Source organism: Apodemus sylvaticus, chromosome 21 (assembly GCF_947179515.1).
Source record: "Apodemus sylvaticus chromosome 21, mApoSyl1.1, whole genome shotgun sequence".
In the NCBI taxonomy this organism is placed as follows: Eukaryota; Metazoa; Chordata; class Mammalia; order Rodentia; family Muridae; genus Apodemus; species Apodemus sylvaticus.
In genome coordinates this window covers 34366815-34390783 of record NC_067492.1, presented here as the reverse complement: position 1 = coordinate 34390783, position 23969 = coordinate 34366815, and the positions used below count along the sequence as shown (strand labels likewise).

The following is a 23969-nucleotide window of genomic DNA, read 5'->3' as shown; positions in this document are numbered from 1 at the left end:
AGTTCCAGGACAGCTAGGGCTACACAGAGAAACCCTGTCTCGAACCCCGCCACCCAAAGAAAAAAAACCAAAACAAAAAACAAAAAAACCCACTACTGCTTATATTTTTTGCTTTTCCAAAAGCTTAAATATGAGTGAGTTGGGTATATTAAATTTGTCATTTAAAGATGTACAATTAATACTGGGTGATGCCTTTTAAGTCATCACTCTGGAGGCTGGGACAGGGTTCCAGGACAACCAGGGTTACACCTGGAAACCCTTTTGTTGAAAAACCAAAACCAAAACCGAATCTGAAACCAAAACGGAACTCAAAACCAAAACCAAAACTGAAACCAAAACCAAAACCGACACCGAAACCGAAACTACAACGGAACTCAAAACCAACACCAAAACCAAAAGTTCCTTCAAAAACTTACTGAGGCCTCAACGCGTGTTTTCCACTCTTCTTTGCTCCCTCATGTTCTCTGCCTGCCTGGCAAGCCTGTCTGCTTTCAAGGCTTCTGCCAGTCTCTGCCTGGCTTTCTTTACCTTCCAGGTCTGTCTCAGGATGTCTGCCTTAGTTACTTGAATGCAGTAAGATGGTGACAGATGAAGGGGCAGTGGCATTGTTACCCCTTGACTGGAGAAAGAAGGTGACAACTGAAGAGCCACTTGCTCAGTCTTTTCCAAGCATGGGGGTTGGACAGAGGTGGCTTCTCCAGGAGTGAGCAGATCCTCAATACCACTGTGGTTGTTGGCTTCATCCTGCATTCCCAGTGCAATTCTTTCTATGGGGATGGTCAACTTCATTGGACATGATAGGCCTCCTTTACTGTCTCCAACTTGATAGTTCTGCAATCTCTTCAATGCACAGAGCTGTGTGGGTTTCTTCAGCTGAGCTTCCTCTCTCCTGTACCTGGTTTTATTCTCAGGGTGTGAAGTTATTATGGTCACAGGTTGTTGAAAGATGCAACTAGTCATCCTCCGAGAAAGTATGGACGTAAGACTATCTTTGTGTTTGGACTTTATCTTCTTTGGGGCAACCTGGATCTGTCTTCTCTTTTGTAATTTGTTGGGTATCATACTTCTTGTGTGTCTTCCTATCACGGGCTGGCTTGAAACTGAGTTTCCTGAAGGCCTCTCCAAGACTGTAGAGTTTGTCCCAAAGTACCGCAGAGATGCAGACAAGTCTTGAGTTGCTGGAACCGGCAATGTCTTTCTCACCTAATCCTCCCCAGATCTCAGGGTCACAGGATTATAGAATCACAGGATCACGGAGACAGGCAGACTCTGAGGAATTCTGACACAACCAGGATCACAGGAACTACAGGCTACAGTCTTTATATATCCAGGGCAGGTAGCAAGTCTGTAGTCCAACTCCCAACAATGGTCAGTAGCAGCTATGAATGGAAGTCCAAGGATCTAGCAGTTGCTCAGTCCCGCAAGGCAAGCAGAGGAAGAAGTGAGAGTGAATTTTCTTTCTTCCAATGTCCTTATATAGGTCTCCAGCAGAAGGTGTGGCCCAGATTAAAGGTGCGTGCCACAGATTAAAGGTGTATGTCACCAGGCCTGGATCTGGGACTTGCTTTGTCCCAGATGACCTTGAACTTAGAGATCTCTCTGTCTTAATCTTCTGAGATTCATAGCCACTATGCCTCAAGATCTCCATGCCAAGATCCAGGTCAGAAACTTGTTATCTCCCAGCCCTTCAGATTAGGTACCAGATTAGGACCATATTTGAGCCTTCCAATTCTGGATTGTAGTTCATTCCAGATATCATCAAGTTGACAACCAGGAATAGCCATTACAATCTACCCCTTGTCATCTTGACACAAATAATATCTCATGTCCATATGAAACAATAACAAGGTCATGAATACTCCTAACATGTTATAACTATTCCTGGTACAATTGCAAACACATTTGTAAATTTACAATGGGGCAATATCCCTTGGAAACATTCTTTTAGTGTCTCGACTTAAATACCAATTGATGTTAAAGGAATTGAAAGAAAGACAAATGTATTCTTAATTTTTTTAAAGATTTATTTATTTATTTTTATTTATAGGTAAGTACACTGCAGCTATCTTGAGACACACATAGAAGAGTGCATCGGACCCCATTATAGATGGTTGTGAGCCACCATGTGGTTGCTGGGAATTGAACTCAGAACCTCTGGCAGAGCAGTCAGTGCTCTTAACCGCTGAGCCATCTCTCCAGCCCCGACAAATGTATTCTTAACAAAGTAACACAGAAGCATTCATATTACTTTATAATCCTCATTTCTGCAACTAGTTACATGTCCTTAGCTGGAATTTATAACTACCTTCCTTTACTACCCTTTCTGTATTTCCTTCACTTTAGGCAAACAACTTAGTAGGTCTTGGCTCTTTTCCTGGAGAATTGACCCATACCTTCATTCTTGAAGGGTCTGTGCCCTTTGCCATCCTGCTTGGATCAGGGTGTTGTAGTTTCCCATGGACTTTAATCACAGGACTTGATAGTACTAAGAGATGCCCTAAGGGATCTCCTGTACTCCAGACATAATCCTGCTCACCTCCATTGTGGAGAGACAGTCAAATTTCCCATGGTAATCTGGATCCTAACATTGTTATTCCTCTCTAGCCTGTTGGTTTAAGGTTTTAGAAGCCCAAAATAATCAGGGGAAAGTCTAGGCTTCCAGTTCAATGCAATGTTTGTTGTGGCTCCTTTTTCTGTAATAATTCCAGCCTGTGTCAAGTTGACACACAAAACCAGCCAGTACAATTGGCCCCTTGTCTACTTGACAAACACATCACTATTAAGCCTCAACCCTTACTTTCTTATTCATCAGTGTACTGGCTGACTTTGTGTGTCAACTTGACACAGGCTGGAGTTACTACAGAAAAAGGAGCTTCCGTTGGGCAAGTGCCTTCATGAGATCCAGCTGTGGTACATTTTCTCGATTAGTGATCAAGGTGGGAGGCCCCCTTGTGGGTGCTGCCATCCCTGGGCTGGTGTTCTTGGGGTCTATAAGAGAGCAGGCTGAGTAAGCCAGAGGAAGCAAGCCAGTAAGAAACATCCCTCTATGGCCTCTGCATCAGCTCCTGCTTCCTGACCTGCTTGAGTTCCAGTCTTGACTTCCTTTAGTGATGAACAGCAGTGTGGAAGTGTAAGCTCAATAAACCCCTTTCCTTCACAACTTGTTTCTTGGTCATGATGTTTGTACAGGAATAGAAACCCTGAATAATACAATCCTCAAGATCTAAATAACGTTAAAAGTCCCACAGTCTTTACATATTAAAAGTTCAATCCCTTTAAAATATCCAATACTTTTTTTTTTAATTCAAAGCCTTTTAGAAATTCAAAGTCTCTTAATTGTGGGTTCCACTAAAATACTTCTTACTTCAAGAGGGAAAAATATCAGGGCACAGTCAAAATCAAAAGCAAAGTCACTCCAACTGTCCAATGTCTGGGATCCACTCACGATCTTCAGGGCTCCTCCAAGGGCTTGGGTCACTTCTCCAGCTCTGCCCTTTGTAGCACACACCTTGTCTTCTAGGCTCCAGCTGCCTGTACTCCACTGCTGCTGCTGTTCTTGGTGGTCATCTTATGGCACTGGCATCTCCAAAACACTGCTATCTTCTGCTGTAACTAGGCTTCACCAATAGCTTCTCGCAGGCTCTCTTCATGGTGTCAAGCCTCAACTTCTATGCATGACCCCTTCAGTCCTGGGCTTTCAACTGCAAGTGAAGCTGTGATCAGATAGGAGGCATGGGATTAGTTCGATCTTCTTATATTTGTTGAGGTCTGTCTTGTGACGAATTATATGGTCGATTTTGGAGAAGGTACCATGAGGTGCTGAGAAAAAGGTATATTCTTTTGTTTTAGGATAGAATGTTCTATATATATCTGTTAACTCTAATTGGTCCAAAGCTTCAATTAGTTTCATTGTGTCCCTGTTTAGTTTCTGTTTTCCTGATCGGTCCATTGAGGAAAGTGCAGTGTTGAAGTCACCCACAATTATTGTGTTAGGTGCAATGTGTGCTTTGAGTTTTAATAAAGTTTCTTTTATGAAAGAGGGTGCCCTTGCATTTGGAGCATAGATGTTCAGGATTGAGAGTTCTTCTTGTTGTATTTTTCCTTTGACCAGCAAGAAGTGTCCCTCGGAGTCTCTTTTGATGACTTTGGGTTGAAAGTCAATTTTATCTGATATTCAAATGGCTACTCCAGCTTGTTTCCTGAGACCATTTGCTTGTAAAATTGTCTTCCAGCCTTTTACTCTAAGGTAGTGTTTGTCTTTGACCCTGAGGTGTGTTTCCTGTAAGCAGCAAAATGTAGGGTCCCGTTTACGTATCCAGTCAGTTAGTCTGTGTCTTTTTATTGGGTCATTAAGTCCATTGATGTTAAGAGATATTAAGGAATAGTGATTGTTACTTCCTATCATTTTTGACGTTATTTTTTAAATTTGATTGCTTAACTTCTTTTGGGTTTGATGAAAGGTTACTATCTTGCTTTTTCCAGGGTGAAGTTTCCCTCCTTGTATTGGTGTTGTCCTCCTATTATCCATTTTAGGGCTGGGTTTGTGGATAGATATTGGGTAAACTTGGTTTTGTCATGAAATATCTTAGTTTCTCCATCTATGGTGATTGAGAGTTTTGCTGGATATAGTAGTTTTGGTTGGCATTTGTGTTCTCTTAGAGTCTGCATGAGATCTGCCCAGGACCTTCTAGCCTTCATAGTCTCAGGTGAAAAGTCTGCTGTGATTCTGATAGGTCTTCCTTTATATGTTACTTGGCCTTTTTCTCTTACTGCCTTTAATATTCTTTGTTTGTTTAGAACATTTGGTGTTTTGATTATTATGTGATGGGAAGTATTTCTGTTCTGGTCCAGTCTGTTTGGAGTTCTGTAGGCTTCTTGTATATTCATGGGCATCTCTCTGTTTAGGTTAGGGAAGTTTTCTTCCATAATTTTATTGAAGATATTTGCTGGCCCTTTAAGTTGTAAATCTTCACTCTCATCTATGCCTATAATCCTTAGGTTTGGTCTTCTCATTGTGTCCTGGATTTCCTGGATATTTTGGGTTACAAGCTTTTTGCATTTTGCATTTTCTTTAACTGTTGAGTCCATGGTTTCTATGGAATCTTCAGCATCTGAGATTCTTTCTTCTATCTCTTGTATTCTGTTGTTGATATTTGCATCTCTGTCCCCTGATTTCTTCCCAAGGCTTTCTATCTCCAAAGTTGTCTCCATTTGAGTTTTCTTAGTTGTTTCTACTTCTGATTTTAGATCCTGGATGGTTTTGCTTAGCTCCTTCACTTGCTTGTTTGTGCTTTCCTGTAATTCTTTAAGAGATTTTTGTGCTTCCTGTTTCATGACCACAGCCTGTTGACCAAAGTTCTCCTGTATTTCTTTAACTGTTTTTTGCGTTTCCTCCTTGTTGGCTTTTGTATTCTCCTGGATTTCTTTCAATGATTTTTGTGTTTCCCTTGCAAGGGCTTCTAACTTTTGATCCATTTTCTCCTGAATTTCTTTAAGTATGTCCTTCATGTGTTCCTGTACCAGCATCATGACCAGTGATTTTAAATCCAAATCTTGTTTTACTGGTGTGATGGGGTATCCAGGACGTGCTGGTAGAGGAGAATTGGGTTCAGATGTTGCCATATTGCCTTGATTTCTGTTAGTGACGTTCCTGCGTTTGCCTTTTGCCATCTAGTTCTCACTGGTGTTAAGTTTGTCTTGTCAGTGCTGGACTCACCTGTGCAAGCTGCCCCTTCCCGGTTGGCCTCTGGTGCACAGCTTACCCCCTGCACTGCCTGTAGACAGGGTGCTACTGCCCAGGCTGATCAGACGCCGGGGCCCGCTGGATTCACTGGAGCACACTGACTTCTCCCAGCTGGCCGCCCGGAAGCCCTGCTAGCCTCTTGCAGGACCTGGAGACGTGGTGCGGCCACCCAGGCTGATCTGGATCCGGAATCTGAGAGAGTTGAGCTGAGGGCTTCCGCCTGAGGCATTGCCCCAGATTGTGTCTGTGGACCAGATGGAGCCCGTGTGAAACCCCAGGGAGCGCCAACGGTGTATGCTGCTGTGACCTCCCCTGTGTTCCGCTCACTCCGCTGGGCAGCCGATCCCCCAACCGGGCTGGCGCACACAAGGTTAGCATGGCCGCCCAGGCCCTGAGTACAGGCAAAAGCCTGGGAGGCCAAGGTCCCAGCAAAGTTTCCCTAGGGCTATGACTGTTAATTGGGTCTGCCAGGTGACCCAGATGGCGGGCGTGCGCGCCCGTGCTCCCTGAAAGCGCAGGGAGAGTCTGCTGTGCTAACAACCTCCTTGGCGGTTTGACTCACAGATGGCCCACCATGCCGCTCAGTTCTTGGGGTCAGTCCTGTGCCTTTTGGGGCCTAGACCCCTGCTTTGTTAGCCTCAGGCTATGCCTGTTACGGGTCTGCCCGCCAGAGCTCTCTGTCGTCCTGAAGGCAAAATGGCATTGCGTGCTCAGGCCCGGGCAAAAAACCTCCTGGCTAGGTTGGCACCCTGATGGCCCCCAGAACAGACCAGGGCCTGGGTGCACGCCAACGCCCGTCGGGCTAAGACCCCCACGGTCCTGGCCTCGGATTATGTTTGTGTACCTCAGTCTGTCCGATCTCTGGAGTCCGATACCAAGATGGAGATGAGCCTCTCCTGACTGGTGGGAGGCCGAGTTCTGAAGTGGCTTCCGTGCAGCGAAAGGCGCCGTACAACCGCAGCTGCTTGCCACCCGGCTGGTCAGCGAAGGTTAGTGGTCGTGGTCGCAGGGCCTAACTGGACCCTGTGTCGCCTTGGTTCCACTGCTGATGGCCCTTCAGCAGGACCACCCACTGCTGCACTGGCGCCGCCACCGCCCCCATCAATCCCATCAATGGATTTAACCATTCATGAAGTCAGAGCCTTCAGGGTTTAGTTATCTCCCAAAAGCCTCGCCTTAGAACACTCCAGCTTCCTGGGGATCCTTCAGATGCACAGAAAAACAGCTTCTAGATGTGGGAAGTTTAGTAGATGAAACCTGCTTTCTGGTTTGTAGTACTTTCCCGTGGTTCCCTTACCAAGTGCTGGGATTAAAGGCATGCGCCACCACTGCCTGGTTTCCACTATCTGTTTTAATGTAAGCTGGAACACCAAGGATAGACAATAATGTAGGCAATATCTGTGCAAGCATAGAAAATAAACGTAGCATTTTTAGTTGCTTTTCCTGTTAGAGCAGATGCAACCAGAAAGCCTGAAAATGTATCATTAGTCACATGCACATATTTTAACTTTATAAATCAGAAATATGAGTTACCATTTATTTGTACTAATTTATTAACAAATAATCCTCTAGAATTAACACCATTATGTGGTACAGGTAGAAATCGAGGACCCCTAGAGCAAGTCTTTACAATTTAATGTGCACATTTTCTAAAAAAAATAGAATTATTCTCAAGCCATTACTATTTTGATGATGTAAAGAATATGATTATATGGCCAATTGTTCCTATGTAAGGCCTATAGTCTGTCTTGGATAGAAATATCTTGTGGCCTTGCCTTAAGGGGTCTTGTCCAGGCAATCTAGGATGAGCTCCTTTTAAAAGATTTATTAATTTATTACATATAAGTATACTGTGGCTGTCTTCAGACACACCAGAAGAGGGTGTCAGATCTCATTACATGACCCGTCCAGTAGGTCCAGTTATTCAGGGTTCCGAAGGGGTGCTACCTGAGGGTCAAAAGGGGGAGAGAAAAAGGAGACCAGTCAAAGGGGGGTTCAATTGTCGAGGTCTCGTTTAATTTTCCAGGGTACACAGGTTTTAAGCTTTCAGAGGAAGAGCTCACCTCGAGGCAAGAACAAAGGAGGGAGGGGCATTCTTGGCAGTTTCAGCAGGAAGAGATAAGGGCCATCTGGTGGAGACATCTGATGTTTGCAGAGTCTGGAGCATCCTGTGGTTATCTCAGAACTTCCCTTCACCTGGCAGTTCATGGGGGGGGGGGCTCTTCTTTGTTTTACTCAGGACCTTTGCCCTGCCAGCCCTCTGGGCTGTTAGTGAGGGTCCATTATGGCTTCCCACATTTCCTCCCTTTCCTTATATTAGAAGTGGTAAGGTCTGGGCAGAAATACTGGGCAAGGGGGCCAGACTGTGTAGCCGTCTCTGTCTTAGGATCGACCTCCCTATCCCCAGTCTTACCCATAATAGGGTTACCTTGTCATCCTCAAAGCCCCATGTCTTAGGTTGGTCAGGGAATAGAGGAAGTTGCCCTTCCTTAAGATGGCTACCTTGGGTTAGCTCCCCCTCCAGATAAGCCCAGGGATGAATAAGTGGAAACCAAACAGAGCCTCATTAAAGGAGCTTATTGAAATTGAGCCTCTCCGTGGTGGGTACTGCGGTTGTTTCTGCTGAGCGGTCTTGTCTCTCGGGGTCCATCATTTCCGGTGTCCAGTGGATGATACTGTACTGAGACATAATTCTTGGGTAGGGTGGAATCTATTTGTGATTTAATGAAGCGGGTTAATCATTGAAAAGCCCAGGGACCAAAGGAGATTAACAGTAATAACCCTATGAAGGGTCCTAGAATAGAAGGTAGTAGGGTGGAAAGCCATGGGGACGTGGAGAACCAATTTTTATACCAAGACTCCTGCTGTTCTCGTTCCCTTTTGTGTTTCTCTAGACTCTCTTTTACTCTCCTCAGACTGTCATCTACCAGTCCTGTCTTGTCCACATAAACACAGCATTCTTCCCTTAAGGCTGCGCAAAGTCCTCCCTATTGTAGGAAGAGCAGATCAAGTCCTTTCCTATTTTGTAATACTACTTCTGATAAGGAGGCAACAGAATCTTTTAAATTGGCTAAACCATCTCTGAGTTCCGACAGGTCCTTATCAATGGCAGCACTAAGTAAATAATATTGTTGTCGATTCTGTTGCGAGGTAACAAGGGAGGCAATGCCTGTGGATGTCTTAAAGAAAATAAATGGCAGGCCACATTCTATCTGGTCTACACTTGAAATCTGTAAAATTTAAATATATGGCCTTTTGACACCCTGAAGGGGGGTAATCAGCAGTAGCCAATATCTCCCCTTTGATCTGTTTATAATTTGTTTAATCTTCAGCTAAATAAAATTGCCATGCAAAGAGGGATGTTGAGTCCATAGTTATCTGTGGTATCAGCATTAGTAAGAAGCATCCAAAGGTGTTGAGGGCTGTGGCCATTTTCAATGATTATAATCAGCATCACTCTTTGTCTCAGCATTAGCATACTCTGGCAGCTAGCATGTTCCTTTGGCATCCTGCAGGAAAAACACAAGCATGCCCTCCTCTCTACACTCAGAGAGATCCCTAGCATTAAAATTTTAAATTTTTTTGAGGTATATAGAGATGTCATTATCCCCTCTTTTATTATAAAAATATTCTTGTAAAGTTCTATGGGCTTGTTCTATAATATCTTGTCTTTGCAAATTATGAGGAATCTCAGTAATATGACTAATATCAAATTGTTAATAAGACACCTCAATGACTGACTATAATAATCAGTTATAATATTTGTTTTAATCTGATTTAGAACATTTAGTATCAAAAAATAACATATGTAATGACTAATTTTATTTTAAATTTTGTTTCTTATGTTAAAACAGTTATAACTAGAAATCTTGAAAAGCTGTCAATAGTCGTATGTATATTTTTTGATTAATTTTTTGAATTGTATTTGTATAAATAATTGTAAAAGTTAAGAAATAGTAGCATTAAAAAGAAACAATTTCAAGGAATTTTAAGCCATGAGCTATATATGTATATTATTAATATATAAATCAAAAGTTAGATTTTTAACATTTTGAAAAGAACAGCTACAGCACCCAATTCAATTATCTGTGCTGAAGCAAGGGGACACTCAAAAGAATAAACATATGATCTAATTATATGAGCTTTACTCCCATAGTAGATGCATTTTTATAGGATGCATGTAAAATCTATAACAATATGAAAACATTTATAGAGGCAAATTTTTAACAATTTATCTTTTAGATAACAATTATTAATCTTGTCAAAAAGGCTTGTCATGTAATAGATTAACAATTAATAATAATTTCATTGCTGTTTAAAATAAGGAACAAACATTTCATCATGCTCTTAAAACATTTCTTTTAAAAATATTTTTATGATTTTATTTTGTAACACTTTATTATTACATCAGATCTTTATTGGAGGATGTCAAAACCTTATTTGGAGGGATTTTATATTAATGTTCTCTTTGTTAAGGAATGGAAGTGAGCATATATCAAAAACTGTTGACAAATACTTATGGTAGCTTTCTCTAAGTTATGTCTCTCAGTATTTATTTTGCATCTATCTTGAGAACATCAGAGGCTTAAATGGCAAACTTAAAGCAGTGTCTTAGCCAAAAAATTTACCTTAACACCTTTTGAAAATCATTTTCTTAAAAAATTTAAAAGCCCATTGTTAAGAGCAAGCCATTTCTTGAGGAATAACTTTCTAATGAAAATCTTTTATTGGTTTTTTAAAGTTAGCTTATGCTCCTTTAAAGTTAGAAGTAAATGCTTTTATAATTATCAATATCCACAAAGCAAAAAACATCTTTTAAAATCTATAATAGTTTTGTATGTAGTAGGCAGGCCAAATTTTAATGCCTTCATAATTTTTACATAGCTTTATTACCTTTTACAGATCTAAGTTTGAACTTTATTTTGGACCACATATGTATGAATCTATTAAAAATGTTCTTTTGGCCAGAATCTCTCTAAGTGAGGCCTGCAAGACAAAACTGCATCTCTCAAGCCTCTGCAGCTTTGAGCAGCTTTGAGGCAGCTCTGAGCTTTGTTTAACTCAAATGTAAACCTCCTGATCGGAGTTTGTTATCTCTAAGGCCAGACCTGCACCCACCGGTCCTGCAAGGAGTAGCCTGTAACCAGACCCCATTGTATGGAGGTCAAATTACAAAAGGGATCTGTAATATCAAAGTATAACTACAACTTTTTGAAAGCAAAACCCAGTTTTAAACAATCTTTTCTCCTTAAAATTAATGGCAAACACATTATTTTCATATTGCAAAGTTTGTCCATTATCTTGTGTTTGAATGTATGACAGTGTAACTTATTGAAGAGACATTATTTTAAATCTTATTTTTATAAGTCCAATCTCCAGGCCAAGATTCACACAAAACACCATGCCAATTTAGAAGCATCTTAGAGGCCTGTATTACCTGTGTTGCATCATGCCACATGTAGCTAGTTAAGATGGCTCTGACACTGAATCACCAGTTTTAAACTAACCTTTTCTTAATAACCCTATACCTTTTAAATCATAACCAATTAATTTATAACTCTATAATCAAGATATGTAAAACCTTATACCATTAAGACCAATTAAAAATAAAAATGAAGTGATCATACAAATCTCATAAATAAATTTAAACTAAATGTATATATATATATATATATATTTTTTCTAGCTGTAACTTCAGGGGAATAAAGCACTTTGAACCCAATCATCATCATGATAGAATTTTTTTAGGAGAATTAACCATTTCCACTTGTCCGGCTGCTGGCTCTTTAAGAAGCAGCTTTTTCTCCAGCTGTGTTTGACTCCTACCTTAAAATGTGAGGCACCTCAAATTAGCCTCCTCTGTGTAAACTGCAATTGGCAGGACTGCCAGCAAGATAACACCTTTTTACCATTTTTTTTTTACATAAAACTTAAAAACAACCAATCATTCAGCCAAACAAAACAATGGACAACACAAATTGACACACATGAACAAGTTTTGGTGCACCAAAGACAAACAACAGACAGCAAGGGAACTTGATGTCACAAAGAGATCCAAATATCTTAACCCGAACTAAGGAGATCTCCAGTAGGTTTCAGAGAGAAAACAAAACCATCTCCCGTTTTCCGGTACTCACCAGGAGAGTTTTGAAATAGCTTCCAACCATTTTTTTTTTTTTTGATACTGTGTCCTACACATAGGAAAACTGCTTTTCTGAAACCTGCTTTTTCTCTGGTTTAAGATTTTACAAGGGGGAAGAGGGATGCCTAAGTGAACACACACACCTGTGGAGAGAGGTGGGAGGGGAGGAGAGCCCAGGAATTTCTCTGCAGTCCAGGTCTTACATGCTGCCCGTGAGCAGTTTTTGCTTTTGATCTCTCTCAGCAGCCTCTGACTTACAAAGAAAAATTTCTCCCTCAGAGAAAGCTCAGCTTGGGCCAGCTGGATAAATTCCTCAGGTGTCAGCCACCCCTCAGCAGAAGATTCTAAGTGCCAAAGTGAAGGGAGCAGTCCACCCATAGGCTGTGACTGCGGACTTTAATTCTTCTAAAATGTTAAAATCAAGGGGCTTGTTTTGGCCCTGGCTTTTTCTAGGCATTTGTCTTTGAAATAAATCTTGAAGTTAGAGTGACCATTTTTCCCTCGTAGCTCCTTTAAGAGGGCTACTTGCTCTCTGCAGCTTTTCTCCTCCAAGTTGACTTTCTCCCTGGGGGGTCTCTTAACTTAATGGCATATCAGCAGGGGATGGGTCCCTTCAGGAGAGGAGAATAAAGAGAAGCCGAGGGAACGGCTGAGGAAGGTTTTGGAGAATTCTCTTTTAGGGGAAAGCGAGGTCATTGAAGCTCCCCGAGACAAAGGGTGGAGGCAATATTCAGCGACCAACAAAAGCTGTTGTAGTCAGGATCCTCGTTCGCACTCTGAATGAGCCCCCAGTAACTAAAGAATGTATCAGACACTGGTTTACCGGTTTTCAGAATCTTATTAATTTCCTTACCACCCTTATCTCAAGTTAGTTGGTGAATATCAGGTCCACTTAAAATTAACCAATGACATTTATCATCGACAAAACAAAAGAACTTAATTAAATCCTTTTTTCTTAACCCTTAGTCCTCTCTCCCTGAATAAATGCTTGATTCCTCCTACGAAACAAGCCTCTTTAGCCTCGTTTAATAATTGTTTCCCTATGACAATCGGAAGACAATGTTTGGCCACTTACCTGCCCCTCCAGCAACACATGAGCGATGCAGTCTGCGGGGTCCTCCTTTTTCCAGGGTTTCTGGTAGTTGACGTACTTTGGGTCCCTGTTCAGCCGCCACTATGTCCCGTCCAGCAGGTCCAGTTATTCAGGGTTCCGAAGGGGTGCTACCTGAGGGTCAAAGGTGGGGGAGAGAAAGGAGACCAGGCAAAGGGGGGTTCAATTGTCGAGGTCTCATTTAATTTTCCGGAGTACACAGGTTTTAAGCTTTCAGAGGACGAGCTCACCTCGAGGAAAGAACAAAGGAGGGAGGGGCATTCTTGGCAGTTTCAGCAGGAAGAGATAAGGGCTGTCTGGTGGAGACATCTGATGTTTGCAGAGTCTGGAGCATCTCGTGGTTATCTCAGAACTTCCCTTCAACTGGCAGTTCATGGGGAGAGGCTCTTCTTTGTTTTATTTAGGACATTTGCCCTGCCAGCCCTCTGGGCTGTTAGAGAGGGTCCATTATGGCTTCCCACAATTATAGATGGTTGTGAGCCACCGTGTTGGTGCTGGAATTTGAACTCATGAGCTTAGAAAGAGCAGTCAACACTCTTTCTGATGACTATTGAGTTATCTCTCTAGCACCTGGATGAACTCTTAATTGTCCAGAGGACAGTCATTTAAAAGAACAGTACCTTTTATTTAAAACTTGATTTGTATTTGCATAAATAATTGTAAAATTTATGAATTATCAGTATCTAAAAAGGAGCAATTTCAAGCAATTGTAAGCCATGATATATATATATATACATATACATACATATATATATATATATGTATATATATGTATATATATATATATGTATATGTATATGTATATATATATATAGTCTATCAGTATACAAATTAAAAGCTTGATTTTTAACATTTTAAAAATAGCGGCTACAGCATCCAATTCAAATATCTGTGCTGAAGCAGGGGGAAACTTAAAAGAATAAACATGTGATCCAATTACATGTGCTTCTCTCCCACAGAAGAGCTGTTCATAAGTACAGTAGATGCATTCTTTATGGGATGCATGCATAAATCTATAGGAAAATACAAAGGCATGCATAGAAGCAAATTTTAACAATTATCTTTTGAATAATAATTATCAATTTTGCCTACAAGGATTGCCATGCAATAGACCAAGTATCAACACTCTGCAATGTCCTATTTGATTGCCATTTTAAATAAGGAACAAATGTTTCATCAGGTTTTTAATACATTCTTTTTAAAATGTTTTTATGAGCCGGGCAGTGGTGGCGCATGCCTGTAGTCCCAGCACTTTGGGAGGCAGAGGCAGGCAGACTTCTGAGTTTGAGGCCAGCCTGGTATACAGAATGAGTTCCAGAGCAACTCGAGCTACACAGAGAAAACCTGTCTTGAAAAAAACTAAAATCCAAAAAACCAAAAAAAAAAAAAAAAAGCTTTTATGATTTTATCTTATAATATTTTATTAACATATCAATAGCTTTATGTTAAAACTTTATTTGGAGATGATAAAGGGTGAGTCTACATTAATGCTCTCTTTACCAAGGAATTGTTGTGAACACATAACATAAACAACTGATCACAGTAGCCTTCTCTACTATCTGTAAAGTTATTTGTCTTTCACTAGTTAATTTGCATCCACCTTGAGAACAGAGGTTTAAGTCCTCCTGTGGTAAGCTTAAAAATTTTTAAAGCCCATTGTTAAGAACAAAGGCTTGTAATAAATTTCTGTGAATAATATATACTGAAAGATTTAAAATCCTAGCTTTTTGTGTTGAAGTAGAGACAAAACATTTTTTCTCACATAAGGTAAGGCTATCAGCCATTCTTTGAGGAAAAACTTTCTAATGAAATTGCTTTATTGGTTCTTTAAAATTAGCTCATTGGAAGCAAATGCTTTTTACAATTATCAGGATGCAAAGCAAAAAACAACCTCTTAAATCCATAATAATTTTGTATGGAGTAGGTGAAGGGAGTTGGGACTCTTCAGAATCTATAGTTGAGGCAGTAAGCAGACTTAGAGCCTGTGCATGCTGGACAAGCTTGAAGCTAGGTTGTGGTTGAGTCATTCCACAAACAGACGGGCCATAAAAGATAAGGGGCATGCCTGGGCAATCTCCTATAGGTCATATACCATCTGGACTGGAGTCTCCTGTCTCCTGTACCTTGGATGCAGTTTACTAACGTCAAAGTGACCTTCCTGCTAACAAAAATAAACTACCCTCCTACATTGCTGATGGCCGGATCTGCACGTATGTGAAAAAACAAACAAAGAAACAAACAAACAAAAAAACCCCACCTTGCCTGCCAGAATCCCCCGCCAATGTTTGAATCAGCAAATCATGTGTAACTGTGCCAACCCCCCCTGACAACCTCCCTAACCAACCCCCCTGACTTCTCCTATATAAACCCCTAACCTTTGAGCCTCAGGGTCGACTCCTCTGTCTCCTGTGTGAGATACGTGTCGGCCCAGAGCTCTGATAATAAACTACCCCATGCGTTTGCATCAAGTCGGTCTCTCTTGTTTCCTTGGGTGTACGCTATCCTGAGAATGGAGTGGGGGTCTCCCCAAAAGGAGGTCATATGTAGGCAGGCCAGATTTCAATGCCTTCATAAGTTCTACATAGCCTTATTAACTTTTCATAGATCTTAAGCTTGAACTATGTTTTGAACCACACCTGGATAGATCTGTCAAGAATGTTGTTTTGGCCTGAAACTCTCTAGGTAGGGTTTGCAAGTCAAAAGCAGTACCTCACAAGCTTCCAAGGAGGCAGCTCTGAGCTTTGCATTGACTCGAATGTAAATATTTTCTAATCTGAGCCTATTGTCCAAGGCCAGGCCCAACACCTGTTTGTCCTGCAGGGCAGCAGCCTACAACCAGACCCCATTGTATGAGGGTCAAATAACAAAAGGAACGTGTAATTTGAGGGTTCCTGGAAAAATTTTACTAGCTGTTTTTAGTAGTCTTATCTACAAATATTTGAAACAGTTCAAAAGGAGCCTGTTTGATATCAAACAAATTCCCACTAATATCTCCTTTTTAATCTGGGGGGGGGGTGTTAAATTTTGCTTCTACCACTGTATCCAGTAAACTTGTGAAAAAGTAGCAACAGGCCTATACTGGCCACAGCTGTTTTTAACTTTTATCACTCTTGAAATTACGTTAATAACAAAATGTGGGTGTGTTAAGAATTGTGAACCTTCAGCCGGGCGGTGGTGGCACACGCCTGTAATCCCAGCACTCTAGGAGGCAGACACACTGGCGGATTTCTGAGTTTGAGGCCAGCCTGGTCTAGAGTGAGTTCCAGGACAGCCAGGGCTATACAGAGAAACCCTGTCTTGAAAAAACCAAATCAAAAAAAGAAAAAAGAATTGTGAACCTTCAATCAGACTGCAAACTGCAGTCAATGGTACACTGGCAGTTGTTAACTGTAATTTTTAACTTTCTCTTGCAATATTAGAGCATAACTACAACTTTGGAAAGCAAAACCCATTTTTAAACAATCTATTTTCTTTAAAATCAGTGGCAAATGCATTACCTTCACACTACAAAGTTTGTCTGCCGCTTCTTATGTTTGAATGCATGACAGTGCAACTTATTAAAGAGACATTGTTTTAAATCTTATCCCTTAAAAATCTAATTTCACTGGGCGGTGGTGGTGCACGCCTATAATCCCAGCACTCTGGGAGGCAGAGGCAGAGGCAGGCGTATTTCTGAGTTCGAGGCCAGCCTGGTCTACAGTGTGAGTTCCAGGACATCCAGGGCTACACAGAGAAACTCTGTCTCAAAAAAACCAAATCCAAAAAACAAAACAAAAACAAAAGCCTAATTTCTAGGATATGAATTACATAAAATATTTTGCCAGTTTAGAAGGATCTTCAGAGGCCTGTTTTTCCTGGGTTGGGTCATGCCACGTGTTGTTTCAGATGATTCCAATCCTGAGTTACCAGTTTTAAATTAACTTTTTGTTACCAATGTAATAATTTTTAATCATGCCCAATAACTTATAAGCCAATACTCTATAGTCAAGACATGCGAACATACTTATACCTTTAAGACCAATCAGAAACAAAAATGAAGCAATTACACAAATCTTATAAATTTAAACCAAACATTGTTTTTTTCTTTTTTTAGCTGTAATTTCAAGAGAAAAAGTACTATGGACACAACAATCACCTTTGAAGAGATTTTTCTAGGAGAAATGACCATCATCTTACTTGCCCTAGAATTTGAGAAGCTGTTGGCCCTTTTAAAAGCAGCTATTTCTCCAGCTGTGCTTGACTCTGAGCTGAAGGTGGGGCAGCTTAAATGAGCCTCCTCTGTGTAAACTGAGGCTGAATTAAGAGATGGACCACCAGCAGATACTAAAAGTTTTACCATTTTTTTCTCTTTTCTTTTTCTTTTTTGGGGCTGAAATAAAAAGACAGGCGGGCAGAAAAATAACAAGCCAAGACAAGTTTTCTGATCAAGGCTCAAAGTTTAATGGGGGGTCTCCAAATATATAGGCAGGGGGAAAACCCTTCTCCCAAAGGCTGGAAACTCCTCAGCAGAATCGGCGTGCCTCTCAGGAAACTGCAGGTCCTTGAAGAGCAATGGGCTAGAGCTCCTCCCTGGGTGGGAAGTCTGAAATTCCCTTTGATGCCTGACAAGTGCATCCACTGCTGCATATGCAGCTGGAGCCACGTGCACTCTTTGATTGATGGTTTAGTCCTTGGGAGCTCTGGGGGGGCGGGGGTGTCTGGTTGGTTGATATTGTTGTTCTTCCTATGGGGTTGCAAACGCCTTCAGCCCTTTCTGTAACTTATGGAGGAGTTTCTTCAGCTGAGGCTCCCTCCTTCACAGTATGTCCCACTGGCATAAAGATAGGCAGCACAGACACTTCAATTAGCCTTTAACCTTCACTGTACAAAAGGGTTCTCCCATATTTCCCTTCAAGTGCTTTGACCATATTTGCCTTCTCATAGTCTCCTCTTCTCCTTCTCCTCCTTCTCGTTCTCCTTCCTCTTCTTCTTCTTTAAAGAGATTTATTTATTATTATATGTAATTACATGGTAGCTGTCTAAACATGCCCCAGAAGAGGGTGTCAGATCTCATGACAGATGGTTGTGAGCCACCATGTGTTTTCTGGGATTTGAACTCAGGACTTTTGGGAGAGCCGTCAGTGTTTTTAACAGATGAGCCATCTCTCCAGCCCTGATACTCCTCTTTTTTCTCCCTCTTCCACTAAATATTTTTAAAAAAATATTATTTTAGAGAATTTCACACATGAATACAATGAAATATGATCATATTTATCTGGCATTTCCCCGTTTCTATCTTCCTCTTATATCACTGCTTCTTTTTCTCTCCTTCGATCCCTAATGCCGTCCATCAGCTTCTGCTGGCACCTCTCTTAAAACACTATTGTGGTTTGTGTATGCTTGGCCCAGGGAGTGGCACTCTTACAGGGTGTGACCCTGTTGGACTAGATGTGCCATTGTGGGTGTGGGCTTTAAGACCCTCACCCTAGCTGCCCTGAAGCCAGTATTCTGGTAGCTGCCTTCAGATGAAGATGTAGACCCTTCAGCTCCTCCTGCACCAGGCCTGCCTGGATGCTGCCATGTTCCTCAGCATCCTTGCTGAAACTTCTCTCCCTTCCCAGGCCTGAGGCAACCAGAGGTCTAGTCTTAAACCTAAATACCTGGCAAGTAGCAATCCCATGGTAGAGAGCAACAGACATTTAAATCCAAGGCCCCAAAGGCCACAAGACCTGGTTAGCCTATGTTAAGCTTTGTAACTATCTAATGTAAGTCCGTTGGAAGACCCACGGTCAAAAAGAGACTGGGATTGCTGCAAACTGCAAGAGGTTTATTGTTCCAACACACATTGGGGTCTCTCAGCACATAGGCAAGAGGAAACCCTGAACTACAAAACACACACGTTTTATATACATTTTGGCGGGAAGTTTAGGCAGTCGATTGAGTTAGGCCACCTCAATTGGGTATTTTGAATGACATTTAAAATCATTGGTTAACTCATATGGGGTGACTGCCTTGGTTATTTGGCCCTGTCCTGCCCATCTTGCCAGTTTTCCTGGAATTGTTTTCTGTTAAGTCATTTCCTTATCTGGCCTCACCCCAGGCAGTCATGTCTGGGGTAGAAAATCCCTATCTGGAAGTTAGTCACCATTTTGGTTCAGCTGGGTTGAGGTGGGCGGGCTTTTTGTTTCTGACATAGGTCTTACGGCCTTTTGTTTCTGACATGGATCTCACACTAGTAGCTTCACAAAAGTAGCTGCTAAATACATAGAACCTTCTTATCTAAATTCTATAAATTCAGGCATTTCCTTTGCTCCATGAATTGCTGTTGAACCTATCCCAGAGTCCTACAGTAGATCACAATTGACATCACAAAAGGATGTTTTCACATGAATTCTCTTACAGGACATTTCTATTCACACTGGAAACACCATTATTTGAAACACTACTGCTAGCCAGGCGGTGGTGGCACACGCCTGCAATCCCAGTACTCTGGGAGGCAGAGGCAGGCGGATTTCTGAGTTCAAGGGCAGCCTGGTCTACAGAGTGAGTTCCAGGACAGCAAGAGCTACACAGAGAAACCCTGTCTTGAACCCCGCCACCCAAGGAAAAAAAAACCAAAACAAAAAACAAAAAAAAACCCACTACTGCTTATATATTTTGCTTTTCCAAAAGCTTAAAAATGAGTGAGTTGGGTATATTAAATTTGTCACTTAAAGATGTACAAGTAATACTGGGTGATGCCTTTTAAGTCATCACTCTGGAGGCTGGGACAGGGTTCCAGGACAACCAGGGTTACACCTGGAAACCCTTTTGTTGAAAAACCAAAACCAAAACTAAATCTGAAACCAAAAGGGAACTCAAAACCAAAAACAAAACTGAAACCAAAACCAAAACCGACACCGAAACCGAAACTACAACGGAACTCAAAACCAAAACCAAAACCAAAAGTTCCTTCAAAAACTTACTTGAGGCCTCAACGCGTGTTTTCCACTCTTCTTTGCTCCCTCATGTTCTCTGCCTTCCTGGCAAGCCTGTCTGCCTTCAAGGCTTCTGCCAGTCTCTGCCTGGCTTTCTTTACCTTCCAGGTCTGTCTCAGGATGTCTGCCTTAGTTACTTGAATGCAGTAAGATGGTGACAGATGAAGGGGCAGTGGCATTGATACCCCTTGACTGGAGAAAGAAGGTGACAACTGAAGAGCCACTTGCTCAGTCTTTTCCAAGCATGGGGGTTGGACAGAGGTGGCTTCTCCAGGAGTGAGCAGATCCTCAATACCACTGTGGTTGTTGGCTTCATCCTGCATTCCCAGTGCAATTCTTTCTATGGGGATGGTAAACTTCATTGGACATGATAGGCCTCTTTACTGTCTCCAACTTGATAGTTCTGCAATCTCTTCAATGCACAGAGCTGTGTGGGTTTCTTCAGCTGAGCTTCCTCTCTCCTGTACCTGGTTTTATTCTCAGGGTGTGAAGTTATTATGGTCACAGGTTGTTGAAAGATGCAACTAGTCATCCTCCGAGAAAGTATGGACGTAAGACTATCTTTGTGTTTGGACTTTGTCTTCTTTGGGGCAACCTGGATCTGTCTTCTCTTTTGTAATTTGTTGGGTATCATACTTCTTGTGTGTCTTCCTATCACGGGCTGGCTTGAAACTGAGTTTCCTGAAGGCCTCTCCAAGACTGTAGAGTTTGTCCTAAAGGACCGCAGAGATGCAGACAAGTCTTGAGTTGCTGGAACCGGCAATGTCTTTCTCACCTAATCCTCCCCAGATCTCAGGGTCACAGGATTGTAGAATCACAGGATCACAGAGACAGGTGGACTCTGAGGAATTCTGACACAACCCGGATCACAGGAAGAACAGGCTACAGTCTTTATATATCCAGGGCAGGTAGCAAGTCTGTAGTCCAACTCCCAACAATGGTCAGTAGCAGCTATGAATGGAAGTCCAAGGATCTAGCAGTTGCTCAGTCCCGCAAGGCAAGCAGAGGAAGAAGTGAGAGTGAATTTTCTTTCTTCCAATGTCCTTATATAAGTCTCCATCAGAAGGTGTGGCCCAGATTAAAGTTGCATGCCACAGATTAAAGGTGTGTGTCACCAGGCCTGGATCTGGGACTTGCTTTGTCCCAGATGACCTTGAACTTAGAGATCTCTCTGTCTTAATCTTCTGAGATTCATAGCCACTATGCCTCAAGATATCCATGCCAAGATCCAGGTCAGAAACTTGTTATTTCCCAGCCCTTCAGATTAGGTACCAGATTAGGACCATATGTGTGCCTTCCAATTCTGGATTGTAGTTCATTCCAGATATCATCAAGTTGACAACCAGGAATAGCCATTACAATCTACCCCTTGTCATCTTGACACAAATAATATCTCATGTCCATATGAAACAATAACAAGGTCATGAAGACTCCTAACATGTTTTAACTATTCCTGGTACAATTGCAAACACATTTGTAAATTTACAATGGGGCAATGTCCCTTGGAAACATTCTTTTAGTGTCTCGACTTAAATACCAATTGATGTTAAAGGAATTGGAAGAAAGACAAATGTATTCTTATTTTTTTAAAAAGATTTATTTATTTATTTTTATTTATAGGTAAGTACACTGCAGCTATCTTGAGACACACATAGAAGAGTGCATCGGACCCCATTATAGATGGTTGTGAGCCACCATGTGGTTGCTGGGAATTGAACTCAGAACCTCTGGCAGAGCAGTCAGTGCTCTTAACCGCTGAGCCATCTCTCCAGCCCCGACAAATGTATTCTTAACAAAGTAACACAGAAGCATTCATATTACTTTATAATCCTCATTTCTGCAACTAGTTACATGTCCTTAGCTGGAATTTATAACTACCTTCCTTTACTACCCTTTCTGTATTTCCTTCACTTTAGGCAAACAACTTAGTAGGTCTTGGCTCTTTTCCTGGAGAATTGACCCATACCTTCATTCTTGAAGGGTCTTGTGCCCTTTGCCATCCTGCTTGGAACAGGGTGTTGTAGTTTCCCATGGACTTTAATCACAGGACTTGGTAGTACTAAGAGATGCCCTAAGGGATCTCCCGTACTCCAGACATAATCCTGCTCACCTCCATTGTGGAGAGACAGTCAAATTTCCCATGGTAATCTGGATCCTAACATTGTTATTCCTCTCTAGCCCGTTGGTTTAAGGTTTTAGAAGCCCAAAATAATCAGGGGAAAGTCTAGGCTTCCAGTTCAATGCAATGTTTATTGTGGCTCCTTTTTCTGTAATAATTCCAGCCTGTGTCAAGTTGACACACAAAACCAGCCAGTACAATTGGCCCCTTGTCTACTTGACAGACAAACACATCACTATTAAGCCTCAACCCTTACTTTCTTATTCATCAGTGTACTGGCTGACTTTGTGTGTCAACTTGACACAGGCTGGAGTTACTACAGAAAAAGGAGCTTCAGTTGGGCAAGTGCCTTCATGAGATCCAGCTGTGGGACATTTTCTCGATTAGTGATCAAGGCGGGAGGCCCCCTTGTGGGTGCTGCCATCCCTGGGCTGGTGTTCTTGGGGTCTATAAGAGAGCAGGCTGAGTAAGCCAGAGGAAGCAAGCCAGTAAGAAACATCCCTCTATGGCCTCTGCATCAGCTCCTGCTTCCTGACCTGCTTGAGTTCCAGTCCTGACTTCCTTTAGTGATGAACAGCAGTGTGGAAGTGTAAGCTCAATAAACCCCTTTCCTTCACAACTTGTTTCTTGGTCATGATGTTTGTACAGGAATAGAAACCCTGAATAATACAATCCTCAAGATATAAATAACGTTAAAAGTCCCACAGTCTTTACATATTAAAAGTTCAATCCCTTTAAAATATCCAATACTTTGCTTTTTTTAATTCAAAGCCTTTTAGAAATTCAAAGTCTCTTAACTATGGGTTCCACTAAAATACTTCTTACTTCAAGAGGGAAAAATATCAGGGCACAGTCAAAATCAAAAGCAAAGTCACTCCAACTGTCCAATGTCTGGGATCCACTCACGATCTTCTGGGATCCTCCAACGGCTTGGGTCACTTCTCCAGCTCTGCCCTTTGTAGCACACACCTTGTCTTCTAGGCTCCAGCTGCCTGTACTCCACTGGTGCTGCTGTTCTTGGTGGTCATCTTATGGCACTGGCATCTCCAAAACACTGCTATCTTCTGCTGTAACTAGGCTTCACCAATAGCTTCTCACAGGCTCTCTTCATGGTGTCAAGCCTCAACTTCTCTGCATGACCCCTTCAGTCCTGGGCTTTCAACTGCAAGTGAAGCTGTATCTTCACCAATAGCCTTCCATGGCCTCTCACAGTGCCGAACCTCAGGTGCTCTTCATGACTCCTTCATGCCTTCAAAGCCAGTACCACCTAGGTGACTCTTACACATTACCAATTTCAGCCACAGCACAAGGTACAACCTTGGCTATCTCTGGACACAGCCTCTGTGCTCTCAGAAAACACTTCCCAGAAGATTTCTCCTCAATGATGCTGGTCTCTTCTTAATCACTGCTAATTTCTTAGCTCCAGCTAACCAGCATCGATAGTCCCAGGCTGGCCTCAAACTCATGATCCTCCTGCCTCTGAGGACTTCAGCAAATCCTACTGTTGTGCACCATCACAACCCAATCACACATGATATGCACTCCCTGATAAGTGGATATTAGTCCCAAACTCCCGAATACCTAAGATACAATTGGAAGATACCATACGAAGCTCAAGAAGAAGGAAGACCAAAGTGTGGGCACTTTGGACCCTCCCAGAAAGGGGAACAAAATACTCACGGGAACAAACGTGGAGACAAAGTATAGAGCAGAGACTGAAGGAAAGGCCACACACACAGAGACTCAATCCCTTGACTTCAAAGTAGTAGGTACACACGTGAAAAACATCAGGAGGATTTCAGGAAACCCAAGGGGAGACGTTGGGAATATAGTGATTAGAACCTACCGCAGGCATTGTCGAGAGAAAGTAAGGCTCTCTTTGCTTGGAAATGAATGAT

General features: G+C 41.9%; 1 protein-coding gene and 1 pseudogene across 1 annotated transcript; both read right to left on the bottom strand.

Annotated features, from left to right (window-relative positions):
• Positions 1–423: 423 nt before the first annotated feature.
• LOC127672121 (methyl-CpG-binding domain protein 3-like 2B) lies at positions 424–2426 on the bottom strand. Its single transcript, XM_052167322.1, has 2 exons — positions 2394–2426; positions 424–1203 (listed from the first exon to the last, which is right to left on the bottom strand). The coding sequence occupies exons 1-2, from the start codon at positions 2424–2426 to the stop codon at positions 424–426; spliced, it is 813 nt and encodes a 270-aa protein (XP_052023282.1).
• A 17522-nt stretch (positions 2427–19948) lies between these two features.
• Positions 19949–21952, bottom strand: LOC127672120 (methyl-CpG-binding domain protein 3-like 2B; annotated as a pseudogene).
• Positions 21953–23969: the final 2017 nt, after the last annotated feature.

Bases quoted from the DNA above. Each gene is read 5' to 3' on its own strand.
- LOC127672121 (XM_052167322.1), bottom strand. From the start codon at position 2,426: ATGGCAAAGGGCACAGACCCTTCAAGAATGAAG. The intron at 1,204-2,393 runs GTATGGGTCAAT...GGGGAGGATTAG, and splicing joins CAGACCCTTCAAGAATGAAG to GTGAGAAAGACATTGCCGGT.